At 40.9% G+C, this 20,934-nt stretch overlaps 1 protein-coding gene and 1 long non-coding RNA gene across 6 annotated transcripts in view; one reads left to right on the top strand and one right to left on the bottom strand.

Moving 5' to 3' along the window:
* Positions 1 to 20,934, top strand: part of SLC1A3 (solute carrier family 1 (glial high affinity glutamate transporter), member 3) — an 88,944-nt gene that overhangs the window by 57,702 nt on the left and 10,308 nt on the right. For 4 of the 5 annotated variants that reach the window (XM_012002364.1, XM_012002363.1, XM_012002361.1 and 1 more), the window contains 5 exons: positions 8,511 to 8,715; positions 11,543 to 11,585; positions 14,394 to 14,686; positions 17,113 to 17,346; positions 17,881 to 18,075. In XM_012002364.1, coding sequence (XP_011857754.1) covers positions 8,511 to 8,715; positions 11,543 to 11,585; positions 14,394 to 14,686; positions 17,113 to 17,346; positions 17,881 to 18,075 — 970 coding nt within the window. The remainder of the gene's footprint in view (positions 1 to 8,510; positions 8,716 to 11,542; positions 11,586 to 14,393; positions 14,687 to 17,112; positions 17,347 to 17,880; positions 18,076 to 20,934) is intronic. The other variant, XM_012002365.1, reaches the window with a different exon arrangement.
* Positions 3,381 to 6,214, bottom strand: LOC105555418. Its single transcript, XR_001008466.1, has 2 exons — positions 6,064 to 6,214; positions 3,381 to 3,978 (listed from the first exon to the last, which is right to left on the bottom strand). It is a non-coding gene; the product is annotated as an uncharacterized LOC105555418 (long non-coding RNA).

The raw sequence follows: 20,934 nt of genomic DNA, 5'->3' as shown, positions 1-20,934 counted from the left end.
ACTAATCACGACTCCCCGGCCCATGGTGGGTCCCGCTCGCCTCTCCCTCTTGCTCTGCTTAGCACACATAAAGAAGATGAATTACTCTCTGGTTCCTCTTCAAAAAAGCATATTGTGCGGCACATTCCAATACTGTGAGCGAAGGATGGGCTCATGTGAAGGGTAAATGGGTATCCAAATCACCTCGCAGCGGGGCTCGCGCCGGCAGCTGTGGCCTCTGAGAAGTGAATTTCAGGGCTGCGCCTTCTGAGAGTTTCCGGCGACCTTGCTGAGAGGGAGAGGAAGTCCCTGCGGTGGGCTCTCTGGCAAACTACATTACTGGAAAGATCGCAGGGCTGTGTTAAGCTGTCATGAGAGTCAACTGAATGGTCAAGACCAGCGTAGAAAGAAATAAAGCTTGACCACTCAGAGGCCGCCACGGGCTGCTTACCCCGGAGAGGCAGTCTTCATCCCAAAGGTTAAGCCAAAGGGCGCTGGAAGTTCTTTGATGTTAGAAGCAGCAGTGGTGGAAGTTGTGCCTCAGTTTCCTCTCATTGCTTCCGAATTAAAGTTCATCCTCAAAGGACGACTGTAGCCAGAGAAAAGGGATTGTCTGCTTAGTCCTATCAGACCGAGGATACAGTGATTTATTTGACTTTTTCTGCCACTAATAACATTGTCTTCGCCACTGATTTTTTTCCACTTAATCTTTCAAAAGAGAATGTTTCTCTTTTCCTTTTCTGCACTTCTTTTTCTTTGTTGTTTTTGATTTTGTTTTTTAAGACGGAATCTCGCTCTGTCCCCCAGGCTGGAGTGCAGTGGCACGATCTCTGCTCCCTGCAACCTCCGTCTCCCAGGTTCGAGCAATTCTCCTGCCTCAGCCTCCCGAGTAGCTGGGATTACAGGCATGCGTGGCCACATCCAGCTAATTTTTTTCTATTTTTAGTAGAGACGGGGGTTCCCCATATTGGCCAGGCTGGTCCCGAACTCCCGACCTCAGGTGATCCACCTGCCTCAGCCTCCCAAAGTGCTGGGATTACAGGGGTGAGTCACCGCGCCCGGCCCTGCACTTCATTTTCTTAAGGAACACTAGAGCTCGAAGAAAAAGACGTGTTGACAAGTTTTAAGGGTCAAATTTAAAAATCAGTTTCCCTGATAAATTATGTGCCATCACACCTGGCAAATCTGTAAGGAACACTTGGTGTTTTCATGCAATGTAACCTTATAAGGCTAAGCCATGTTATAGGCTAATAAAATGTCATTTGTGATATTATAAACAGCCATAATGAGAAAGAACCTTTGACCAGGGTGAAAACCCATGTGACGATGCTTGTGACTGTGAATTCTGCAAAATAGTTCTCCACTCTTCATGGAGGTGGTTTCATTCTCTTCACCAAGAATCACCGATAAAAGTAAATTGCCTTCTTTGCTCAAAATTCCATAAAGTGAACCTTTCTAAAATGTATTCCCTTGTTACGATGTCCATAAAACTTCTGTTCAGGCGAAATGACCCAATACCAGAGATCAATATCCTCATTCTGTGGTCTCCACTAGTGAGATGAAGCAAGTTCTTGGGTATGGTGGGCAGTCCAAGATCACAGGAAGCAAAGATGGTAGGAAGGGAAGACAATACATAGTTCATGGTTCCCTTTTGTTGTTGTTGTTGTTGTTTTCAGACGGAGTTTCACTCTTTTTTGCCCAGGCTGGAGTGCAATGGCATGATCTCAGCTCACTGCAACCTCTGCCTCCCAGGTTCAAGGGATTCTCCTGCCTCAGCCTCCCGAGTAGCCAGGATTACAGGCGTGCACCACCACACCTAACTAATTTTGTGTTTTTAGTAGAGACAGGGTTTCACTATGTTGGCCAAGCTGGTCTCGAACTCCTGACCTCAGGTGATCCACACTCCTCAGCCTCCCAAAGTGCTGGGATCACAGGTGTGAGCCACCATGCCCGGCCCATGGTTCCTTTTTAAAGCCTCTACTATTAGCCAAATGGGGGCTTTTTTTTTTTTACCAGAAACTACAATAATAAATATATTTTGTATTGCAATCTGGCACTCACACACATACACACAAGGAGCTGAAAAACATTCTCACAAAACAGTACTTACCTTTACCACATGTGACCTACTGTGATATTTTCTATTCTCTTTGATTAATTGATGAAAATACTAGTTATGACCTACTAAGTTGACTTCATGAAGGCACACATTTAGACCACAGGCCACTCTTTCATTCCCTTCTCTGTATTTCTGTTTTCATTTATTCACTCATTCACCTGTTAACATATGGACAGATAGAGCTATAGCAGTTACTTCTATAGGCCCATCTGCAAGAAGGAAATATGCTAGCAAAAGAGGGAAAATAATATAGGAGTACCAGAGAGAAGGCAAAGGAAGGGAAAGCAATAGGGTGCCCATTCCATGGTGGTGAGTAATAAGTGGAAGTTTTCCAGCCCCCTGGGCTTCCTGAGCAGCTTAGGGCCACCTTGCCGGGAACTCATTCCCAGCTCTGGAAATGAAACTCCGGGTGACGCTGGGTTTGCATTGACACTCTTTCCCCACAAGGTTTGTCTCTTATTGTTCCAGACAGAATGAACCTCATTATTTTGGATTAATTGGGGTAAGATCAACCAAAATTAGTGAGTCAGAATTAAAGAGTGTTTTAAACAAAAGCAACTTTAGAATTTGTAATTCATATAGTAACCCAATCTAAGTGTTAGGAAAAAAAAAAAAAAAAGCTTGTGGCCTTTATCCAGCATAGCAACAAAAACACTAAGAAGAATGGCTGGTTATTCAAAAAAATGATCATTGAGCCCCTCTCTGTGCAGACACTATGCTAGGCACTGAGGCCACTGCAATGAATAAAACAGATGGTCCTGCTCTCTTGGCACTAAAATTCTGGCAGCAGGAGACATAGAATAAACAAAACTGTCCTTTATCAAGGACATACTTTGTACCATGTAAGTATGTTTTCTCTAATCTTGCAATGTAGGTATTGTAGTTTATTTTCTACATCAGAAATAAGTCTTAGAGGTGAAATAATGCTTTGTGAGCAGTTTGTTTATTATGTACCTGTTTAATGAGTAATAATAACACCTAACATTTGTTGAATGCTTACCATGTGCTGAACACTACTTTAAGTGCTTTCTATATGGAAGCCCCTTTAATGCCAGTGAAAACCCTATGAGGGAGCTTCTATTTTTCCCATTCTACAGAGGAGGAAACTGAGGCTTGGAGAAGCCACATGGTACCAGAGCCAAAAGTAGAATCCAGGTATTCTAACGTCAGAGTCTGAACTCTTAACCACTGTGCCACTGTGTCTTTTAGATTACATTCTAAGGTTATCACCGGCTTACTAACTGCGATGCAAAATTGTGACATAATCATTCTTTACTAACAATTTGGTATCTAACTTTTAAAGATTTGTCTTCAGTTCCAGAACCCTTCGAATCGTAGCACTTTGCAGTGTTTTTACAAGCTAGTCTATAAAGGGGCCACAAGAAAATATTTTTGTGCAGAAAAACAATATAGTTCTGGCTAGAGAGAGATTTGAAGTGACTTTCTTTGTGCTCCCTCACCACCCCTCACTGCCTTTCCTGGGTGAGTTTTTTCACCCTCCTCCTCACTCTCTTCCTAGGATGGCAGTGTACCCTGGCCCCAGCAGTGGGCAGCTGCCTAGGACACAGGGGCCCATTTTTCAATCTGTAATTATGAAGTATATTGTATTTTTAGAGTTTGATTTTCTTATTAAAAAAAAATCTTGTATTCACATGAATACAGTACATATTAGCGCTCATCCTTGCTTTCCTTGTAAGTTTGCGCATCTTGAAGTTCTAGGAGGGTTGAGAACAGGCGGCTTTCATTAGATGCATGTTTGAGAAACTCATTGTGGAGAAGGAGTACATCCAAAATAAAATAAAAACTGAAACAGAACAATTTTCTTGAATCAGCAGTTGCCGTCACTCTTTTCTGTTCCTCCTGGACCTGGTCCAGTGGCCCTGGAAGAACAATGAAACATCATGGGGATAAGTGGGAAGACAATTCAAAACAGAAGACTGCTTCTCTAGATTTCGTGTTTCAAAACCGGAGACGGGAATTGTTGGGGGAAGTACACTGGTACATGTTAATGTCCAAGTCATAGATTTTCAGCAGACGGGAGAATAAAATCATGCCAATGATGGAAACTTGGGAACTTGACACATTTTATGTTGTCTTTTAATACTTGATTGAATATGTATTTTATTTATCCAAGAAGTCATATTAATTATTATACCAAAACAGATCTAATTTACAATACAGTCTTACAGAGTACCACATAAACATTTATGAAACATTCCCTCTCTGCCCCTAAAATCCCATGAATTTGGTGCATATTTATTGTGACAAACCAATTGCCAAAAGACTATCTTTATAATTACCCATTTGCTCAAGAAACTCTCTTCCTTTCCTCTCTCTTCCATGTGACTACTGCCTAAAATACTCAGGTGTTTGAAGCAAAGTTTTAATCTTTTGCTTTCTAGAAAGCATCTTATTCCGTCTCCTTCTGAAGCTTAACTCATTGTTGAACAGAAGTAGGTTTGGAGAAATGATTGCTTGCTTGATAAGTGGTTATTTATGGGTAGATTTGTAGAAAAGAAAATAAGACTCAAGTGCTCACAGCAGCCAGCAAATATGCATGGGTCTTCACCCTCCATTAAACATGCTCTGGGCTGTTTTTCTAGGAATGGTGAAGAATTTGCACTGATATTATCAGCTCTCTAGCTAGTCCTTCTTGTGGCCAGTGTTAATCACCTTGATCTTAAAGTAGGTTTAGGGAATGTTGAGTAATTGGACAGAGATTTTTCACAATTATATTCCTCCATAGAATTATCCTCAAGCCAAGTGGCTCATCTTAGCAATTAACTAAAATGCAAGAAAGTTAGAGAAAGTCAGCATGGATAACAAGCAAATGAAACATGGGTGACTCCTGGCTTGTCCATAGAAAGAGAGGTACAGCAGTAAGAATACTGTCTTGGAAATGTGGGTTCAAATCCCGCCACTGCCATTTATTAGCTGTGCAACGCTGGGCAAGTTATTTAACTTCTCTGGTCTCTTGTTTCTTCACCTATAATATAATATCAACAATATCTGCATCATACAATTGTCATGGAATTAAATGACTATTATCATCAATCAAAGATAGGACTTAGTGAGTGAGTCTTTGGACCAGATAAAAGTTAACTCGAAATGTACAAAGCACACACACAAATGTGTCATTGTAAGTGAAAGAGCCATGACGGTACTTTAACAATAGTACAATATAGTATTTCTTTGGATTTCAGGGGGATCTTGGTTCTGTAGGCAGGTTGTTTTCGTATTAAAGATGTCATGATGTCTTGAATTGGGCTAGTTTAGCTAAGCCCAGATCAAATGAAGAAAAAGAAGCTAGTTAAGATCATTATCTTTACCACTTGCTCTGGAATGTGTTTCTCAAATACGTGTTTAGATGAATGCATGACTGTCATAACACACTCCCACAATTACGTACATACCAAAGTAACTTTCTATCTCCCCATCACCCCCCAGTGCTCTTTTTTCCCGTATATTTTAAAGTGATAAGGCTCAATGTAAACTTCCTCCTTCCCAAACATTTAGGGCAGTTCCTGCCAAGCGCCCCGTTCTACAAAGTGATTTAGTACTTTAACTTCGCTCCAGACACTCTGACATCTCTGGTTAGTCTCTGGTGTAAAGGTTAGTCTCTCATATTTCTTGAGGTTGGGTAAAGGAAATGGTCACAGAGTTTAGGTGAGGGTGGGGAAAGTGATGCCCTGCTCATTTGGGGTTTTATCTTCTAGAGTTCTTCCTCCATTTTCCTGATGCCACCAGTATTAAGGCCATTGTGTGTGAACAGATTGTACACATCAGTCCTGCTGTTCCCTGATGACAGTGTACCACCTTGTTCCTGGTGGTCTCATTCGTTTTACAAGCCAGGGTACCTGGAACAGAGGTGGTAGAGGTGGTCAAGTAACTCTGTGTGGGACTTCGATCCTCCTTTAAGGGAAGGACCTGCATGGAGATGTGATTAATGAATATACTTCCCTTACCTTTCTTGGCTAAAACAATAGCAGCTGTTGTTTTTATTATCTTTCAAAGGATAAGGGCCAATATGCAGAGGTGGCCTCTCATTTGATGATTGATTCTCCTTCTGTGCCTTTTGGGAAAAAAAATGCCTTGATGGTTGTCTTTAGCTATTTAGAATTAGAAAGTATGAAGAAAATGCTTTCATATAGGTTTTTACTTTAAACATGTTTTAAAAACCTATAAACTTTATTTTCTAGAGTCAACAGCCCTGTAGCTGTGGGTACTGGGATAACTTTCCCTATCCCTCTCCCCATGGTGTGAGAAAGGACATATAAGCCTCATCCTTTGTTTGCCACTTTGGTTTCCAGTGCTCTGCCTTGACCACTTAGCACTCTCTCCGAATAGCTGTAGGTCGAGAATAGTGGGCAGGAGCGTCAGAGAAGAGTTGGCGTGAGAACGGAACAGCACCACAAAATAGAACGCGAGAGGGAAAAAAGCATCTCGGAGGAAGAAAATACTGCCGCCTGGTACTCCCTGGTACCCAGAGATATCCGGCGTATTGTGCTTACACCACTCGCCGGTTCCACAGGGAGAGAGCCGGAAGAATTGCAGGCTTTGGTGGTGACAAGTTCAGGCACTCATGGGAAAGAGAGTGGGCCCCTTCTGAGAGAAATCATTTTGAGCGCAGCCAAGCCAAGATATTTTCAGATGTGATTCAGACCTGAGAATGAAACTGCTGGGGGATGGGATACTTCGGTTGGGAACAGATTAGCCCATTTTTAACATAGTTGAAGTGTTGAAGTGGTGCCATCCTAACAAATGAATACTTAGCCCCTGGTTTCGAGAAAGTGGCCCAGGATAAAAGAGGCTAAGTGCATGGCATCAAAGCCAAAGTTGGCCTCCTTATCTGTGGGAGCTACGGTTGGTTTTCTCAGAGGCAGAAAGTGCACTGAACCTAGTTACGTAAGACCCGAGTTCAAGTTCCCACTCCATTCCACTTCGTGTTAAATCCTTTAGACTGTTACTTAATTGCTTTTTAATCTGTATTATAGGTTGTTCAAAATAAGAACATATGAAATACTAAGGGCTTATAATGAAAATTATAAGTGATACGTTTCAAATACAAATGAAATTATAAAATGAAGGTCATGGCTTCAATTTCCACTTAAGCTAATTACCTTTATATTAAGATTTTTGAGCAAACCCAACCAGTTATCTGGCAATTGTAGACACCATTTTTATCAGTACTTTACTTTCTAAATATGCAAATATTTAGAGTTTGCACAACCTGTATATATGTTTGTGTGAACAGGGCCACTAGCTAAATATTAAACCACCATTAGAATTTTATACTCATTACTGAAATACAGTATAACCTTTTAATACATTTGTGGAAACACCATTTTAAATTGTTTTTAAAAAACTCAATTAACTGTAATTGGATTACACTGTAATTGGATTTTAGTGGGATTGGGGAGGATAAAGAATGAAGAAAAGTGAAGATACAGCTAATAAAACAGAAGAGCTCATATTAATATAGATAATTTAATCTTTTGAGAGTTTTGTGTCTTTTCCAATAGTTTCTCAGTCGAAAATGCATCAAACTGTGTTCCATTAGCTACAGCCATTAGGAAAATCTTACAAGTCATGCCTCCTTTTTTCTCTAGGATGACACCTTGCCTGAGGCAGACTTTGAAGATGTCCTGAAAATGAGGGAAAGAGGGATGTTTAGCATGAGATGAGGCATCTCAGACCTGTGGGACAAAGTAGAAGAAGACAGGGTACAAGAATGAGAACTGTGCCACGATAATTTTTAAAAATTTTTTGATTGGATGAGATGAAATAGCAGAGACTATTTGAGAACCTTATAACCCAATGTCTACTTTAAATGCAAATTGAAGATAGATCAGCGGGTGATCAGAATAATAGCTTAAATTTTTAAAACATTAAAAAATGACTCCCAAATACATATATAAAATAATTCCTTTGAAAGAATTTAATGGCAGTTAATCTGTGTGTGAATCACCACAGTGCTTGAACTTGAAGTAAACTTAGATTATCCTGCCAGAAAAATGTTTTAAGTATTTCTTTACACACACATGCACACAGGCACACTCACACACACACTACTCACACTCGTAGCTTCCCCAACTAGTGGTAACCTAGGAAAGAATCTGATGCACTTTCAGACCATTAGAGAACAGTATTGATTTGGCCATGTGAAATCAACTCCTGGGGCAGAAAATGAGTGACTGCATGTTCACTGACACCGCTGATGCCTCACCATTCTAGCCTCGGCCTTTTTCCTTCACCTTGTAAAATTTGGGTCCAGGTTCTCACAATATGTACGAAATCCCATTGCTGGGTGGGATGAGGGTAGGGGAGTATAAAGGAAATGCTGTTCCCATTGTCTTCCACTGCAGAATTCCCCGGACTGACTTCCTGAAAATCTTCTGTTTGCCTCCACCAGGAATGGCAGCCCTAGATAGTAAGGCATCAGGGAAGATGGGAATGCGAGCTGTAGTCTATTATATGACTACCACCATCATTGCTGTGGTGATTGGCATAATCATTGTCATCATCATCCATCCTGGGAAGGGCACAAAGGAAAACATGCACAGAGAAGGCAAAATTGTACGAGTGACAGCTGCAGATGCCTTCCTGGACTTGATCAGGTATGTCCTTGCAAGCCCGTCCTTTGGGGTGTATTTTCACCATCCGGATCCTCTTACTGGGAAGCTAATCAAACCCTGGAAGGGGTGTCTGACTGAACCAGCCTTGCCAGGCTTGAAATGAAGGTCATATATCTTTACTTGCTTCTTATAGAAATTGAAGGAAGGATCCATTTTCTGATCTTGTATGAGAGAGGCGAAAAGAGCAAGGAGAAGATATGAATTTTGAGAACCTTGCCTTTAGGATTCAGAATCTGGTCACTGAACTCTCTCAACTATGCAGGTCACCTTGGAATTTTAATAATTCTTAACCTATTTTTCTTAAGTGCTATTCTTTAAGGCTAGTTTTTATTCAACTATGCCCTATTCTTTGGACCCTTCTGATTTAGAACTTGTGATCAGTATCATTGCCCACCATGCACAACGCATTATACACAATCTGGTTCCAGAGGGACTTTAGAGATCATTTTGCCAAACCTGTCCCAAGGTTTTCCTTTCATAATATTTGTGGAGAAAGAATTTGGCAGGTCTGTAATAAAAGAATAAAGGATGGTTTCTTCAGCGTTGTTTTACGTACAAACCATACATTGATTACAGATGAGTCTTATCTACTACTTGAAGCAGACTTGGTAATAGAGTCAGCCTTATGTAGAACTGTGAAGTAAGTCAAAATTCAATCCTGGCACCTTCCTGCTTCCTCTCCCCTACACACCTGCCCTTGCTCAGTCAGGTCCTGGCAGGAAGCATACCACATACTCAAAAGGAACCTTGAAGAAGGTTTGCCAAGGTGCAGGCAGCCTTAAAGGAACCTACCAAGGATGGTGAGGCCCCAAAGCACTAACAGTAAGAAACTATTTTGTTACCACCCTTAGCTATGAAGGAGCAAAAGAAAGGAGGTGTTATGGAACCCAGAAAGAGCTATAGCCTCGGGAGGGAAGGGCCTCAGGAACCCTAAATAGAGGAAGGAAGCTGCCACCAAATCTGTCAAAGAGAGCTCTAGGAGAATATAGACTCCCTCTGCCCTGTGATCTGTTAGTGCACGTCACTAGACAAACCCAATAGGAGTAGGAAGCCAGAGGGCAAGAGAACCCATGTGTTGTGGTCCACAGAGGCCAGGCTCCCAGGGCACAGACAGAATGGAGAGTGAATCTAGAAGGACAAAGGAAAGCTATCTCATAATAGGCTCTAGATCCCCCATCTGCTTAGCATTCCCCCACCGTTTAGTCCCTCCCAGCCTGTTTTCCCAAAGACTAGCTATTTCCTCCCAGCTTTTCAGCTAACTTACCTGCAGAGTGACTGGGTTGTCAATTCTAGATACCTGTGTAAAAGGCCCATTCCCCATTGATCATCTGAAGGAAATTCCTCCATTGCATCTCAAGGAATGGGGCTGTGGCAGGTAAAGTCAAGAGAGGTTTGGGGAGCAGAGGGTACCTTCAGCAGCACCTCTCAATTCCAACCATGGGTGACTTTCTACCATCTCTATGTATGTAAACCCTGCCCAAGAGGCCTCTTCTTCAAAGTCCTTTTTCAGGGAGTTAATCACAATGATCTGCATGTATCAAGCCACCCTGTAACATTACTCCATGCCAAGCTGACATTCAATAGCTATGTTTTTATTTAGTTCATACAATTAATTAAGGCTTTTCACTATTTCTTCACGAACTTTACCCTCAGATCGTTTAGATTAGAAATATTTTATTATATTACATTTTCTTTCCCTATAATTTTTACTCCTTGTTTGAAGAATTAGAATCTCATCATCCCCAGTCTGATTGATCCATCAGAAGACTGTGTTTCTGCCCTGCCTTGCTCCAGTGACAAATGTATCCTGCTCACAATCAATCACTTGGTTTGAGCATGTATCCTGGAATCTTCTGAATGCACATTTCTATCAAGGTTGATGGCAACAACCCCATAGATAGATAAGAAGGAAAAGAAAACAGGATGGTCTAGTAGGAAGAAAGGGACAAACGTTTATAATATTAAAATATAACTTTGGTAACATGCAACTGCTGGAATCTTGAGCTTGAGATAACTGCCGGGTCATGTCTCCTTCTCCCACAGTCTTTCATCTTGGAGCCCTAATGATAGTTTAATCCAATCTCCTCTTTAAGAGATAAGTCAACTGAGATATAAATGGGTGCCATGACTTGGCCAGGGTCACACAGCTGATGACAGACTTCCCAGCCAGAGTGTTGTCCCTTACTCTACCGCCTACAAACATAAACACTGCTTTGACACAGTCTCTGAAGAAGTAACAAATCCTGCCACATGGGCTTCAAGTTCAAATTTTGCAGGTCATCTCTCCATTGGCTACCAAAGAGCTGCAGAAGCTTTAGCAATTCAGTGCCAAACCCCCGTTCCCCAGAATGCCTTTGGGAGACTTTTGGAGAACAAAATTCCATAGGCTGACCATGGCTTTTGATTCAAAACATTTGGTTCCTAGACACATGGCACAATAACCAAAATGACCACTGCTGAACAATACCTTAGTTAGCCAGAAAGCTAACGATAAAAGTCATTTCCATTCTTACTTTGATTATTCCTAGCAGCAGAGTTTTTAATAAGATAATGGCTGAATCAAGAACCCCATTGGCTGACAAGAGGATAAATGAGTCGAGTTTGGACTCCCCTGAAAATATAAACTACATGGGCCACACTTAGGGAGGACCATATATTCCTTTTCAAGTAGTAAAATCCACTAACATTTTTCTTTTTCCATTTGTTGCTTGGTTCAATGCAATCTTTACCCTACACACAATGAAACAGAATTTAAGGAGCAAACTTATTACTTGGAAAATTTTGCAAGTGACTATTATTTTCTTTGCAGGAACATGTTCCCTCCAAATCTGGTAGAAGCCTGCTTTAAACAGGTAAACACTCTACAGACATTAACTCACCTTTGAAATTCCTCTTTTTTATACCAAACCAAGTGGGACCCTCTTTCCCCCCTCATTTCTCTGCTATAAGAAACACTTCTCTTGTCAACCAGATTAAAAACATTAGTGTTTTCTAGGAATTTTTTTGGGAGGGGATGGTCTTACCTTGTATTGAAGGCTTAGTAGTTGCCAGACACTGTGTGTCTTGCATACAAATAGCTCATTGAGTCTGCTATTGTTAAGAAGGCTAATCACAAGACCCTCCCCCCTTCCTATCCCCCAACTCCCTGCTGGCAAAAGCCCATCAACCAAGCAAACACCAATATAAAATATATTTATAACTTGCCTTAAAGAAGATTAGAGAGATTATTCAGATTTCTGGGTTTGATTTAAATATCAATGGACTGGTTTTTTTTTTTTTTCAAGTCTACCAAGGACCTAATGGACTCTAAAGGAGAGCCAAAGCAGAAAGGAATGGCATCATCACTTATGGAAATCCTGCTATATGCCAAGCACTAACATTATTTTTAGTCCTCACATAAATACAATAAATATCATTGTCTTCATTTCACTGATGGGGCAGTTCATCTATATGAACTCAAGACAATTATGTATCATGCACAAATTCTCACAAGTAGTAAGTGGCAGACTCTGAATTCAGATTCACTGTGTTGACTCCAAATTCTGTCTGCTTTCTGCTACTCCATTCTGCTTCCAAGAAAGGAATATTCAGGGTGATGAGACCCCGACCTGGAGGCTATAGTGAGGTCCAGCTCCTTTTAGCTCATATGCAAGCAACTCTTGGCTCTGTGTTGTGGATACAAATACCTTTTACTATTAGAAGATAAAATCAATAAAGCTCACTTTAACCTCACTTGAATATAAGAACTTTGTTGCCTAAAATATTAAAAGGGAAACAGACACTCTGGGTTAAATAACACTTCCCAAACATTTCTCCATATGGTGTCAATTCACTCCTGTTGTAATTCCCTAACGCTTCTGCTTAGGATCTGTAAAACAAACCAAACAAAACCCCAACCTAGTAGAAGACTGTGTTTTACACATGTAAGTCTCCCTTTGTTTTTTTTTCCCTTGTAATAATTTTTAAGACTATTTTTAATATGTAATACATGCACACATTGAAACATTCAAACCAAATTCTTTCTTTTAAAATAAATAAGCCTGAGGCCAAAATCTAACTTTCTTTGTTCAAAAACAACTATAACTATAAATAATAAGTGCCTTTCAATCCAACTAGCCAACTCCAGCACCATGGGGCTGACATTCCAGTAAGTCAGCTGGCCCTGGGTGATATCAAAAATGTTGATTTCCAGATCTTTCAGATAGAGAAAGTGCTGACTTGTGCAGATTGATTGTGTTTGATTTGGATTTGCATTTACAGGATTTTGAAGGGAAAGAAAATCTTTCTCTCCAGGTCTAGTTGGCTTAGACCAGAACTCTAACAAGGTTGCAGTTTCTGTGCATACTGCAGAGTGTAAGGGGAATGCGTTAGAGGCATAAGAAAGGCTGATCAGGATTGAAAATCTACCCTGGACAATCCACAAAATGCGTAAGAACCCAATGGAATAAAGAAATTTGAGAGTCGATTGGAATAGATGAATGGGGCCAATTTTTTTGTTGCTTGAAATTACCAGTGCTACTAACTGTTCAGGAATGTGTGCATAGTATTGACAGCTGGCCATGCCTTTGTTTGGGAATAGTTGTTTCCCAGTGGATAAGAAAGTTTTCCATTAACCCTTAGTAAAGAAATGACCAAGCACCTCATATACAGCAGCACTTTCTTCCCCTGGATTCTAGATTCACTCACCATCCATATATTATTACTCTTACTGGTGCTTTCCCTACAATCGCTATCAAGATCAGGAATTCTACTCTCATTAAAATCACAGAGGGATGAGCTTACTTGTTTCACGTGGCCAGCATCTCCTGACTGGGGCATCTATGCAGAAACTGAATAGATGATGGGAAAAAAGACCATCTCTTGAGTTAGAAGTGAAATCCCACTATAGACTTGGAGAAGGTGAGTTGTCCTCACCAACTATTAATCAGGCACCTATTCTTAAGAATTGATAACATCAAGAATGGCTTGGAGACTGGTTGTTTAGGGATTTTTAATTTTTAATACCCACTGAAATCTCTAAACAGGTCTAATCCCTGAAGGGCTTTGTCATTGAGCACCGTTAGCAGAAATTAGTACAGTACTTTAAAATTTGCAAGATGTTCTCATACATTCTGTTTGATTATCACAACAACACTGTGAGGTAGAAACAGCACAGTTGTTCTTGTTTCACAGCTGTGGAATATGAGAGAAAGGATACCAGGTGATTTATCTATTATACCATAGCATAATCCCCACAGAAGGGAAGAGGACTATTGTGAGTATTTGGGTTTATGGTTTAAAACAAAAATCCCATTATAGTCATTTTATTAGGGTTTCAGAAGAAAGCAAAAGCAGATGCAAGTGTTCAGTCCAGCATCTTTAGCTGGATATCGCTTTCCTGTTATCATTTGTTATATATTTGAGTGAGAGTGTGTGTGTGTGTGTGTGTGTGTGTGTCATGATTTGTATGTATTTCAGTATGTGTTTCTGTCTATGTTAAGAAAGTAGTAGGGGTTTGCCACAGATTAAAGAGAGAGAGAAAGAGAGAGAAAGAGACTTTCTATAACACTAGTCTCTGAATACAGAGCAATAAATATCATTTTAGAAAATTTGACAACAGGAAAATATAAAGAAAAAAATAAAAATCACCTTTAATCCTCATTGTGCTTTTTATTTTTAAGTTTAAAACCAACTATGAGAAGAGAAGCTTTAAAGTGCCCATCCAGGCCAACGAAACGCTTGTGGGTGCTGTGATAAACAACGTGTCTGAGGCCATGGAGACTCTTACCCGAATCACAGAGGAGCTGGTCCCAGTTCCAGGATCTGTGAATGGAGTCAATGCCCTGGGTCTAGTTGTCTTCTCCATGTGCTTCGGTTTTGTGATTGGAAACATGAAGGAACAGGGCCAGGCCCTGAGAGAGTTCTTTGATTCTCTTAACGAAGCCATCATGAGACTGGTAGCAGTAATAATGTGGTATGTATTTCCATTTTCTGTGTATGTTATATACGAGATGGTTATTGCCATCAACATGTGTTCTGTACTGAGGAAGGTGCCACGAGTCAGGATGGCCAATTGCAGTGATCTCACTCTGGTAAGCACAGGAAAATCAATGAACCTCTGGGCCTCTAGAGGCCTTGAACCTATCTGCAAGCCTCTCCTAATAAGTTTGCTTCCTTGTTTTCAAACCCTGTCACCTCCTTTTACCCCAGTGCTGATGGAATCTCATTCCTCGTTTCTCCATTTTTAATCTAGTTTTTCATTCAAGACCTAATTATTGAGTGTCTACTATATGCTAAGCGTATAGTGCCAGGCACTGTGGATATAGCAATAAAGAAAACATACAAGGATATTCCAGATCTTACACTCTTTTAAAGGAGACAGACAATAAACAATTCAATCAACCATAAGCTTTAGTCACAGGTGCTGTGGAAAAATAAAATAAAATAGCAGGTAACTAGGAGAAGGCACAAAATTTGCCTTGGATGGTGCAGAAAGGCCTCTGAGGAGGTGACATACTTTGTTAAGACCTGAATGAACAGAGGAAGAAGACACACCAAAGTGCCAGAAGAAGGGTGTTTTCAGTAAAGGGAAAAGCAAACGGAGAGGCCCCTTAGGCCATCAGGAAAACTGAGGGCTCCTCATCTGTTTCAGCCCTAAGAAAGAATTGTAAATGGCAGTTCTGCTGCAATGTCTAAAGGATTCACAGGAAGTATTATAAAATGCCAAGTCACAATTTATGACAGAATTTGCTTTAATAAAGTTGACAGCAGGAGACAAAGGAAGAGACTATAAACCCAAGAGGAACATTGACCTTGGAAAGTAAACTTTACCCAACAGGGAGAAAACCCTTTGATTGACTTAGGCTTTCTGTGGAGGTTGCCTCTCTTTCATTCTTTATTTTTAATCCAGGCTCCTCTGTGGCACCTGAAGCAGGAAAGAATCCATTGCTAAGAAAAGCAGTCCCTCACCAACATGATTAAAAATGCGCTTGTCTTTAATGCCACCAAAGCCCAGAGAAATCCATTTTTCAGGAATTTGTACAAGATGGATATGAACTTGGGCACAAAGACAGATCAGAATGTGGTCTCCACGGGAGCCCCCACTTGGAAGGCTCCTTTGAAGTCCTGGCAGGAACGAAAGTGGACATTTCTCTTCATATTATTAAATGCCTCCACCTTTCACCTCTTTTATGAAAGAAGCCCATTCAAGGCCCCTGAATGAATCTCACATGCAGCTTGTCTAGCAGTACATTCGCCTGCACATTCAATGCTCAGTTACTATATTTCTGAAAACAGGTATTCCTATGATTTCCTGGCCTGGGTTCTCAAAGGACTTTTGAAAGAAGCATTGTATTTTTCAATTTGAAACAAGTCCTCCATAGTTGCCAGGAGACCCTTCTCCTTAAGTGTGATTGGCTTCTCTGTGTTTGGTAATGTGAGTTTGGTTGTAGTTTCCTGCACATATGAAACAAAGAGAAGGGAAATCCAGGCAGCGAGGTCTTTAAGCAACCTCTGGGTTATTTCAACTTGTAGAAGTCATTTTGAGTCTCAGTTGCTTTTTCTTGCATTGTCTGCAGGAGGAAAGCTCACAATGGCAGTAGCAGCCTGTGGGGAACAATGACTTCATTAGAACACCTATAACCTGATTGTGGTAGCACATACATGCACATTATTAAGTTTAATCATGAATTTACTTTATGGACATCTTCTATTTATGGCAAGCAGTACTAGATTTTCATTTGCACTATAACAAAATTTTCTTTTAAAGTAAATTTACTTAAGTAAAAAAGATGATTGGAAGAATAATACTAAGTAATCTTGTAAGTGGTATGTAGATATGGAAAGGCAATAATAAAAGTAGCCCTTGAAAAAGAGAACTGACTGCAAACCTGAGACACTGGCGTACCATTGTGTGCCTCTTGCTTTAACTTGGGAATTAGGCTCTGATGTGGAAAATGCTTCCAAAAGTCTGGATGTTGGTGCAGTGGATTCCAGCAGTACAGGACACTTAGCAGGGGAGCAGGAGGCAGAGGGAGTGAGTGGCATCTGAGGACCAGAAAAGTGACCCCCGTGTAGTGAAAGGAGAGCTGTCTAGGAAGACAGAGGTGGGTATCAAAAGCTCTGTATCTGCCTTTTTTCCCAGGTTTAAGAGAAAAACATTGTGTCCTAGAGCAATTCTGAGGGAGGGGAAAGCCCGATTCTGCAAGAATCAGGGGAAATTCATATTTACAAAAGAAAAAAAAAAAAAAGAAGTCCACAGTTTCTGTAAGTCCTAATGGTATCCTGGGCAGGAAAGTTTGGCAGTCAACTCTCTTTCACTTTTTCTTATCACTTGGAAATTTCTGTGGACTAGCTTGGTGGAAACCAGACTCCAACCGTGCTGGTGTTGCTTCTCCCCAGGTACGCCCCCGTGGGTATCCTCTTCCTGATTGCCGGGAAGATTGTGGAGATGGAAGACATGGGCGTGATTGGGGGGCAGCTTGCCATGTACACTGTGACTGTCATTGTTGGCTTATTCATTCACGCAGTCATCGTCCTGCCACTCCTCTACTTCTTGGTAACACGGAAAAACCCTTGGGTTTTTATTGGAGGGTTGTTACAAGCACTCATCACTGCTCTGGGGACCTCTTCAAGGTATGTATATATGTGTGGAAAATGAATCTGAAATGTTACCTTGAACCAGGGCCCCTCAAGTAGGGTGTAGGAGGAGCCATTTTATTCTGGGTTTTAAACTTCCAGGAATGATGAGTCAGCTTTCTCACTTCTCATGCCAATCACACCTATTTGGGATTCGGGGAATGCCTGGCTACATATCTTTTGCGGGGATGAATTGGAAATCAACTATCCTTTCCCGCCCACTTCATCTCTCTTTAGTTGACATCTGCCTGAGGGAAAAGAGGCAGAGTGACTTGGCACAGGCTGTCGTGATGGGGGCATGATCACAAGTGATGCCTCACAGAGGAACCCAGAAGCAGGAGAGCTGCCAAATGACCCCGTGAGGGGACCACACTGTTCTTAACCCGCTCCCCTATTTATATAAGTGCTGACTCAGTTCCCATTAAGTTACAACATGGGAGAGGAAGGAACTGTCTGTCCCAAAGACCAAACACACAGACAGTCAGAACTACCAGGATGCTCAGCTGATGTGCCCTGTTTCACTGTTCTCAGTTCTGCCACCCTACCCATCACCTTCAAGTGCCTGGAAGAGAACAATGGCGTGGACAAGCGTGTCACCAGATTCGTGCTCCCCGTAGGAGCCACCATTAATATGGATGGGACTGCCCTCTATGAGGCTTTGGCTGCCATTTTCATTGCTCAAGTTAACAACTTTGAACTGAACTTTGGACAGATTATTACAATCAGGTACAAGGAAAGAGTTCTATACAACCCTTTCTTAAGAATGCCTTTAAGGCTGGGAGCAGTGGCTCACACCCATAATCCCAACACTTTGGGAGGCCAGGGCAGGTGGATCACCTGAGGCCAGGAGTTCAAGACTAGCCTGGCAACATAGTGAAACCCTGTCTCCACTAAAAATACAAAAATTAGTCAGGTGTGGTGGCATGGGCCTGTGGTCCCAGCTACTTGGCAGACTGAAGCAGGAGAATTGCTTGAACCCGGAGGCAGAGATCGCAGGGAGCTTAGATCGTGCCACTGCACTCCAGCCTGGGGGACAGAGCAAGACTGTATCTCAAAAAAAAAACAAAAAAACAAAAAGAATGCCTTTAAAAGACAAGAGGATAACCAGGGTTGGGAAGGGGATCCCACATAATCAAGAGGTGGGGATTTGGGGTAATCATTTTATGTTTAGATATTTTAATTGTTTTCTTTTTAGAGTATAGATGTATACACTCATTAATAACAAGGTTCAAAAAATATAGATATGTATAAAGTAAAAAGGGAAACTTGCCTGCCATCATCTCGCCCCACATCTTTCTGTAAGTGACCATTGTTCATGTTTGATTTGGAAAGACTCTTCCTGTGCATAGACATGCACACACTTCTTTTTTGTAGTTAGTGAAATTATATTATACATACATGTTTGCCTTTGACTGGTTTGCTTGTCAATAGACCAATAAATATGTCTACCTCATCATTCTTTCTAATGTCTGTAAAATACATAGTATGGATATTTCTCCTTTTTAAAAGTGTTAGATTATACTTCAATATTTAAAAGCATTAAAATAGGTTAGCTTGTATATATACTGCCATAAAATAAAAAGTTAGATGAACTTTTTCTCCTGAGTGAGTTTTTTGTTTTTTTGAGATGGAGTCTCACTCTGTCACCCAGGCTGGAGTACAGTGATGCAATCTCGGCTCACTGCAACCTCCGCCTTCCGGGTTCACACTATTCTTCTGCCTCAGCCTCCTGAGTAGCTGGGACTACAAGGGCCCGCCACCACTCCCAGGTAATTTTTTTGTATTGTTAGTGGAGACGGGATTTCACCATGTTAGCCAGGATGGTCTCGATCTCCTGACCTCGTGATCCACCCGCCTCGGCCTCCCAGAGTGCTGGGATTATAGGCGTGAGTCACCGCGCCGGGCCTGGGTGAATTTTTAGCCAGTGTAAGATAGATGACAGACCACACTGACAAGTAGTTCAAGAATCTGACTTTTGTGGAGAATTTTTAAAAACTATTATATTTGAAGTGTTCAGTGAAAAGTTATTTTCCTTTCCATACCTTCCCCCAGTCTCTTAGTTTTCTTCTGTAGAGGCAACCAGTGTTACCTGCAAGTTTCTTCCGTGTCCTTCCAGAGATATGCCAGGCATACCCTTGTGCATATGCAAATATAATCCCTCCTTTTTACTTATTAAAAGTTATTTTGCACAAGGTCCGCTTGAGTCTAATGGCAACGGGACACTTTCAGACTCACAATCCAGATCAGCCTCTGCTCTTCACTGTTGTGGGGTTTTCAAAAAATTGTTATTAAAAGTACATTTTGGAGAGCAAAATAAGTCAGATTTGGGGGGATTTTTATCACTCAACATTTTGTTGTGAAATTTGCCCTACATATAGGGAAGTTGAAACAATATTATAACAACCATCCTCTACCAGATGGAAAAATTGCAAACGTTTTGCCATTTTTGCTTCTTCTTTCTCTGTCTTTCTCTGCCATTATGACATTTCACCTGTACGTAATTCAGCATGCATCTCCTAAGAACAAGGATATTTTTCTACATAACCACAATAGTAAGAATCTTAAAAATACTTCCAGAATATTCAATCTATATTCAAATTTCCCCAGTTGTCCCCCAAAACATGTCTTTTACAGCTTTTACTTCCAGACCAAGTTCAAATCCGCATTTATGGCCTACATTTGGTGTCTTAGTTTCTTTTCATCTAATCAGTCACCATACATTTGTTGTTATGTTTATTTAGAAATAAGTTGTCAGACTCTGTGTATGTTTTGTGTTAGTAGAAAATGATAATAGTTGTAGTAGGGTGCATTGGAGTAAAAAGGACAAGGCTGATCAGGGCCAGAGGTCACTGACTGACCTGGGGGTTCTGGGAACCTCAGGCCCAAAGTAGTTACAATGGGACTGAGGAGATCATTATCTCAGCTCACCTGTAACCTATACTTTGGCATATTGATTGAAAGGCTCTGAGTTATAAAAAAAGGTTCAGTTGCATGTGACAGAGTTAAAAATAACAGTAAAAGTGACAAACAAGATAGAAATATATTTCTTTCATGCAGCACAGCTCTGCTCCACAAAGCCTTCAAGGCTGATTGATAGGTGTTCTGTAATATAAGAGACTGAGTCATTTGAGTGTTATCATTATCCAGGGGGTCCGGGATGACCTACCACCCCCAGATTTTAGCCAGTGGGAAGTGGGGAAATGGTATACCCTGCAAGTTGTTCAGTCACTTCCATGCATGTCTGACTGGCCAGAACTTAATCTAAGCTTCAAGGGAGGTTGGGAAGTGTAGTCTTCATTCTGAGGAGCAATATACCAGCTAAAAGTTCCAGTACCTTAGAAGGGGACCAGTATGGGGACCATGAATACTTTCTGTGCCAGACTTAATACTTTATTAATACCACTTATAACTAGATAATACTTTACTATTTATAAAACATTTGCTTTGCAAGCCATGTCTACACTGCCTTCATAAAAGGTATTCCTAATACTATAAAACTTTGTGCATAAATCATTTTGCTTTTGAATTAACTAAGCAAACCAAACTAAGAAACCAAATTTGATTCTTTTGACAACATTAATCATG

The sequence above is a fragment of the Mandrillus leucophaeus genome, unplaced genomic scaffold (genome assembly GCF_000951045.1).
Source record: "Mandrillus leucophaeus isolate KB7577 unplaced genomic scaffold, Mleu.le_1.0 Scaffold684, whole genome shotgun sequence".
In the NCBI taxonomy this organism is placed as follows: domain Eukaryota; kingdom Metazoa; phylum Chordata; class Mammalia; order Primates; family Cercopithecidae; genus Mandrillus; species Mandrillus leucophaeus.
The sequence above is the reverse complement of the archived record's forward strand: the minus strand, read 5'-3'. Positions and strand labels throughout refer to the sequence as shown.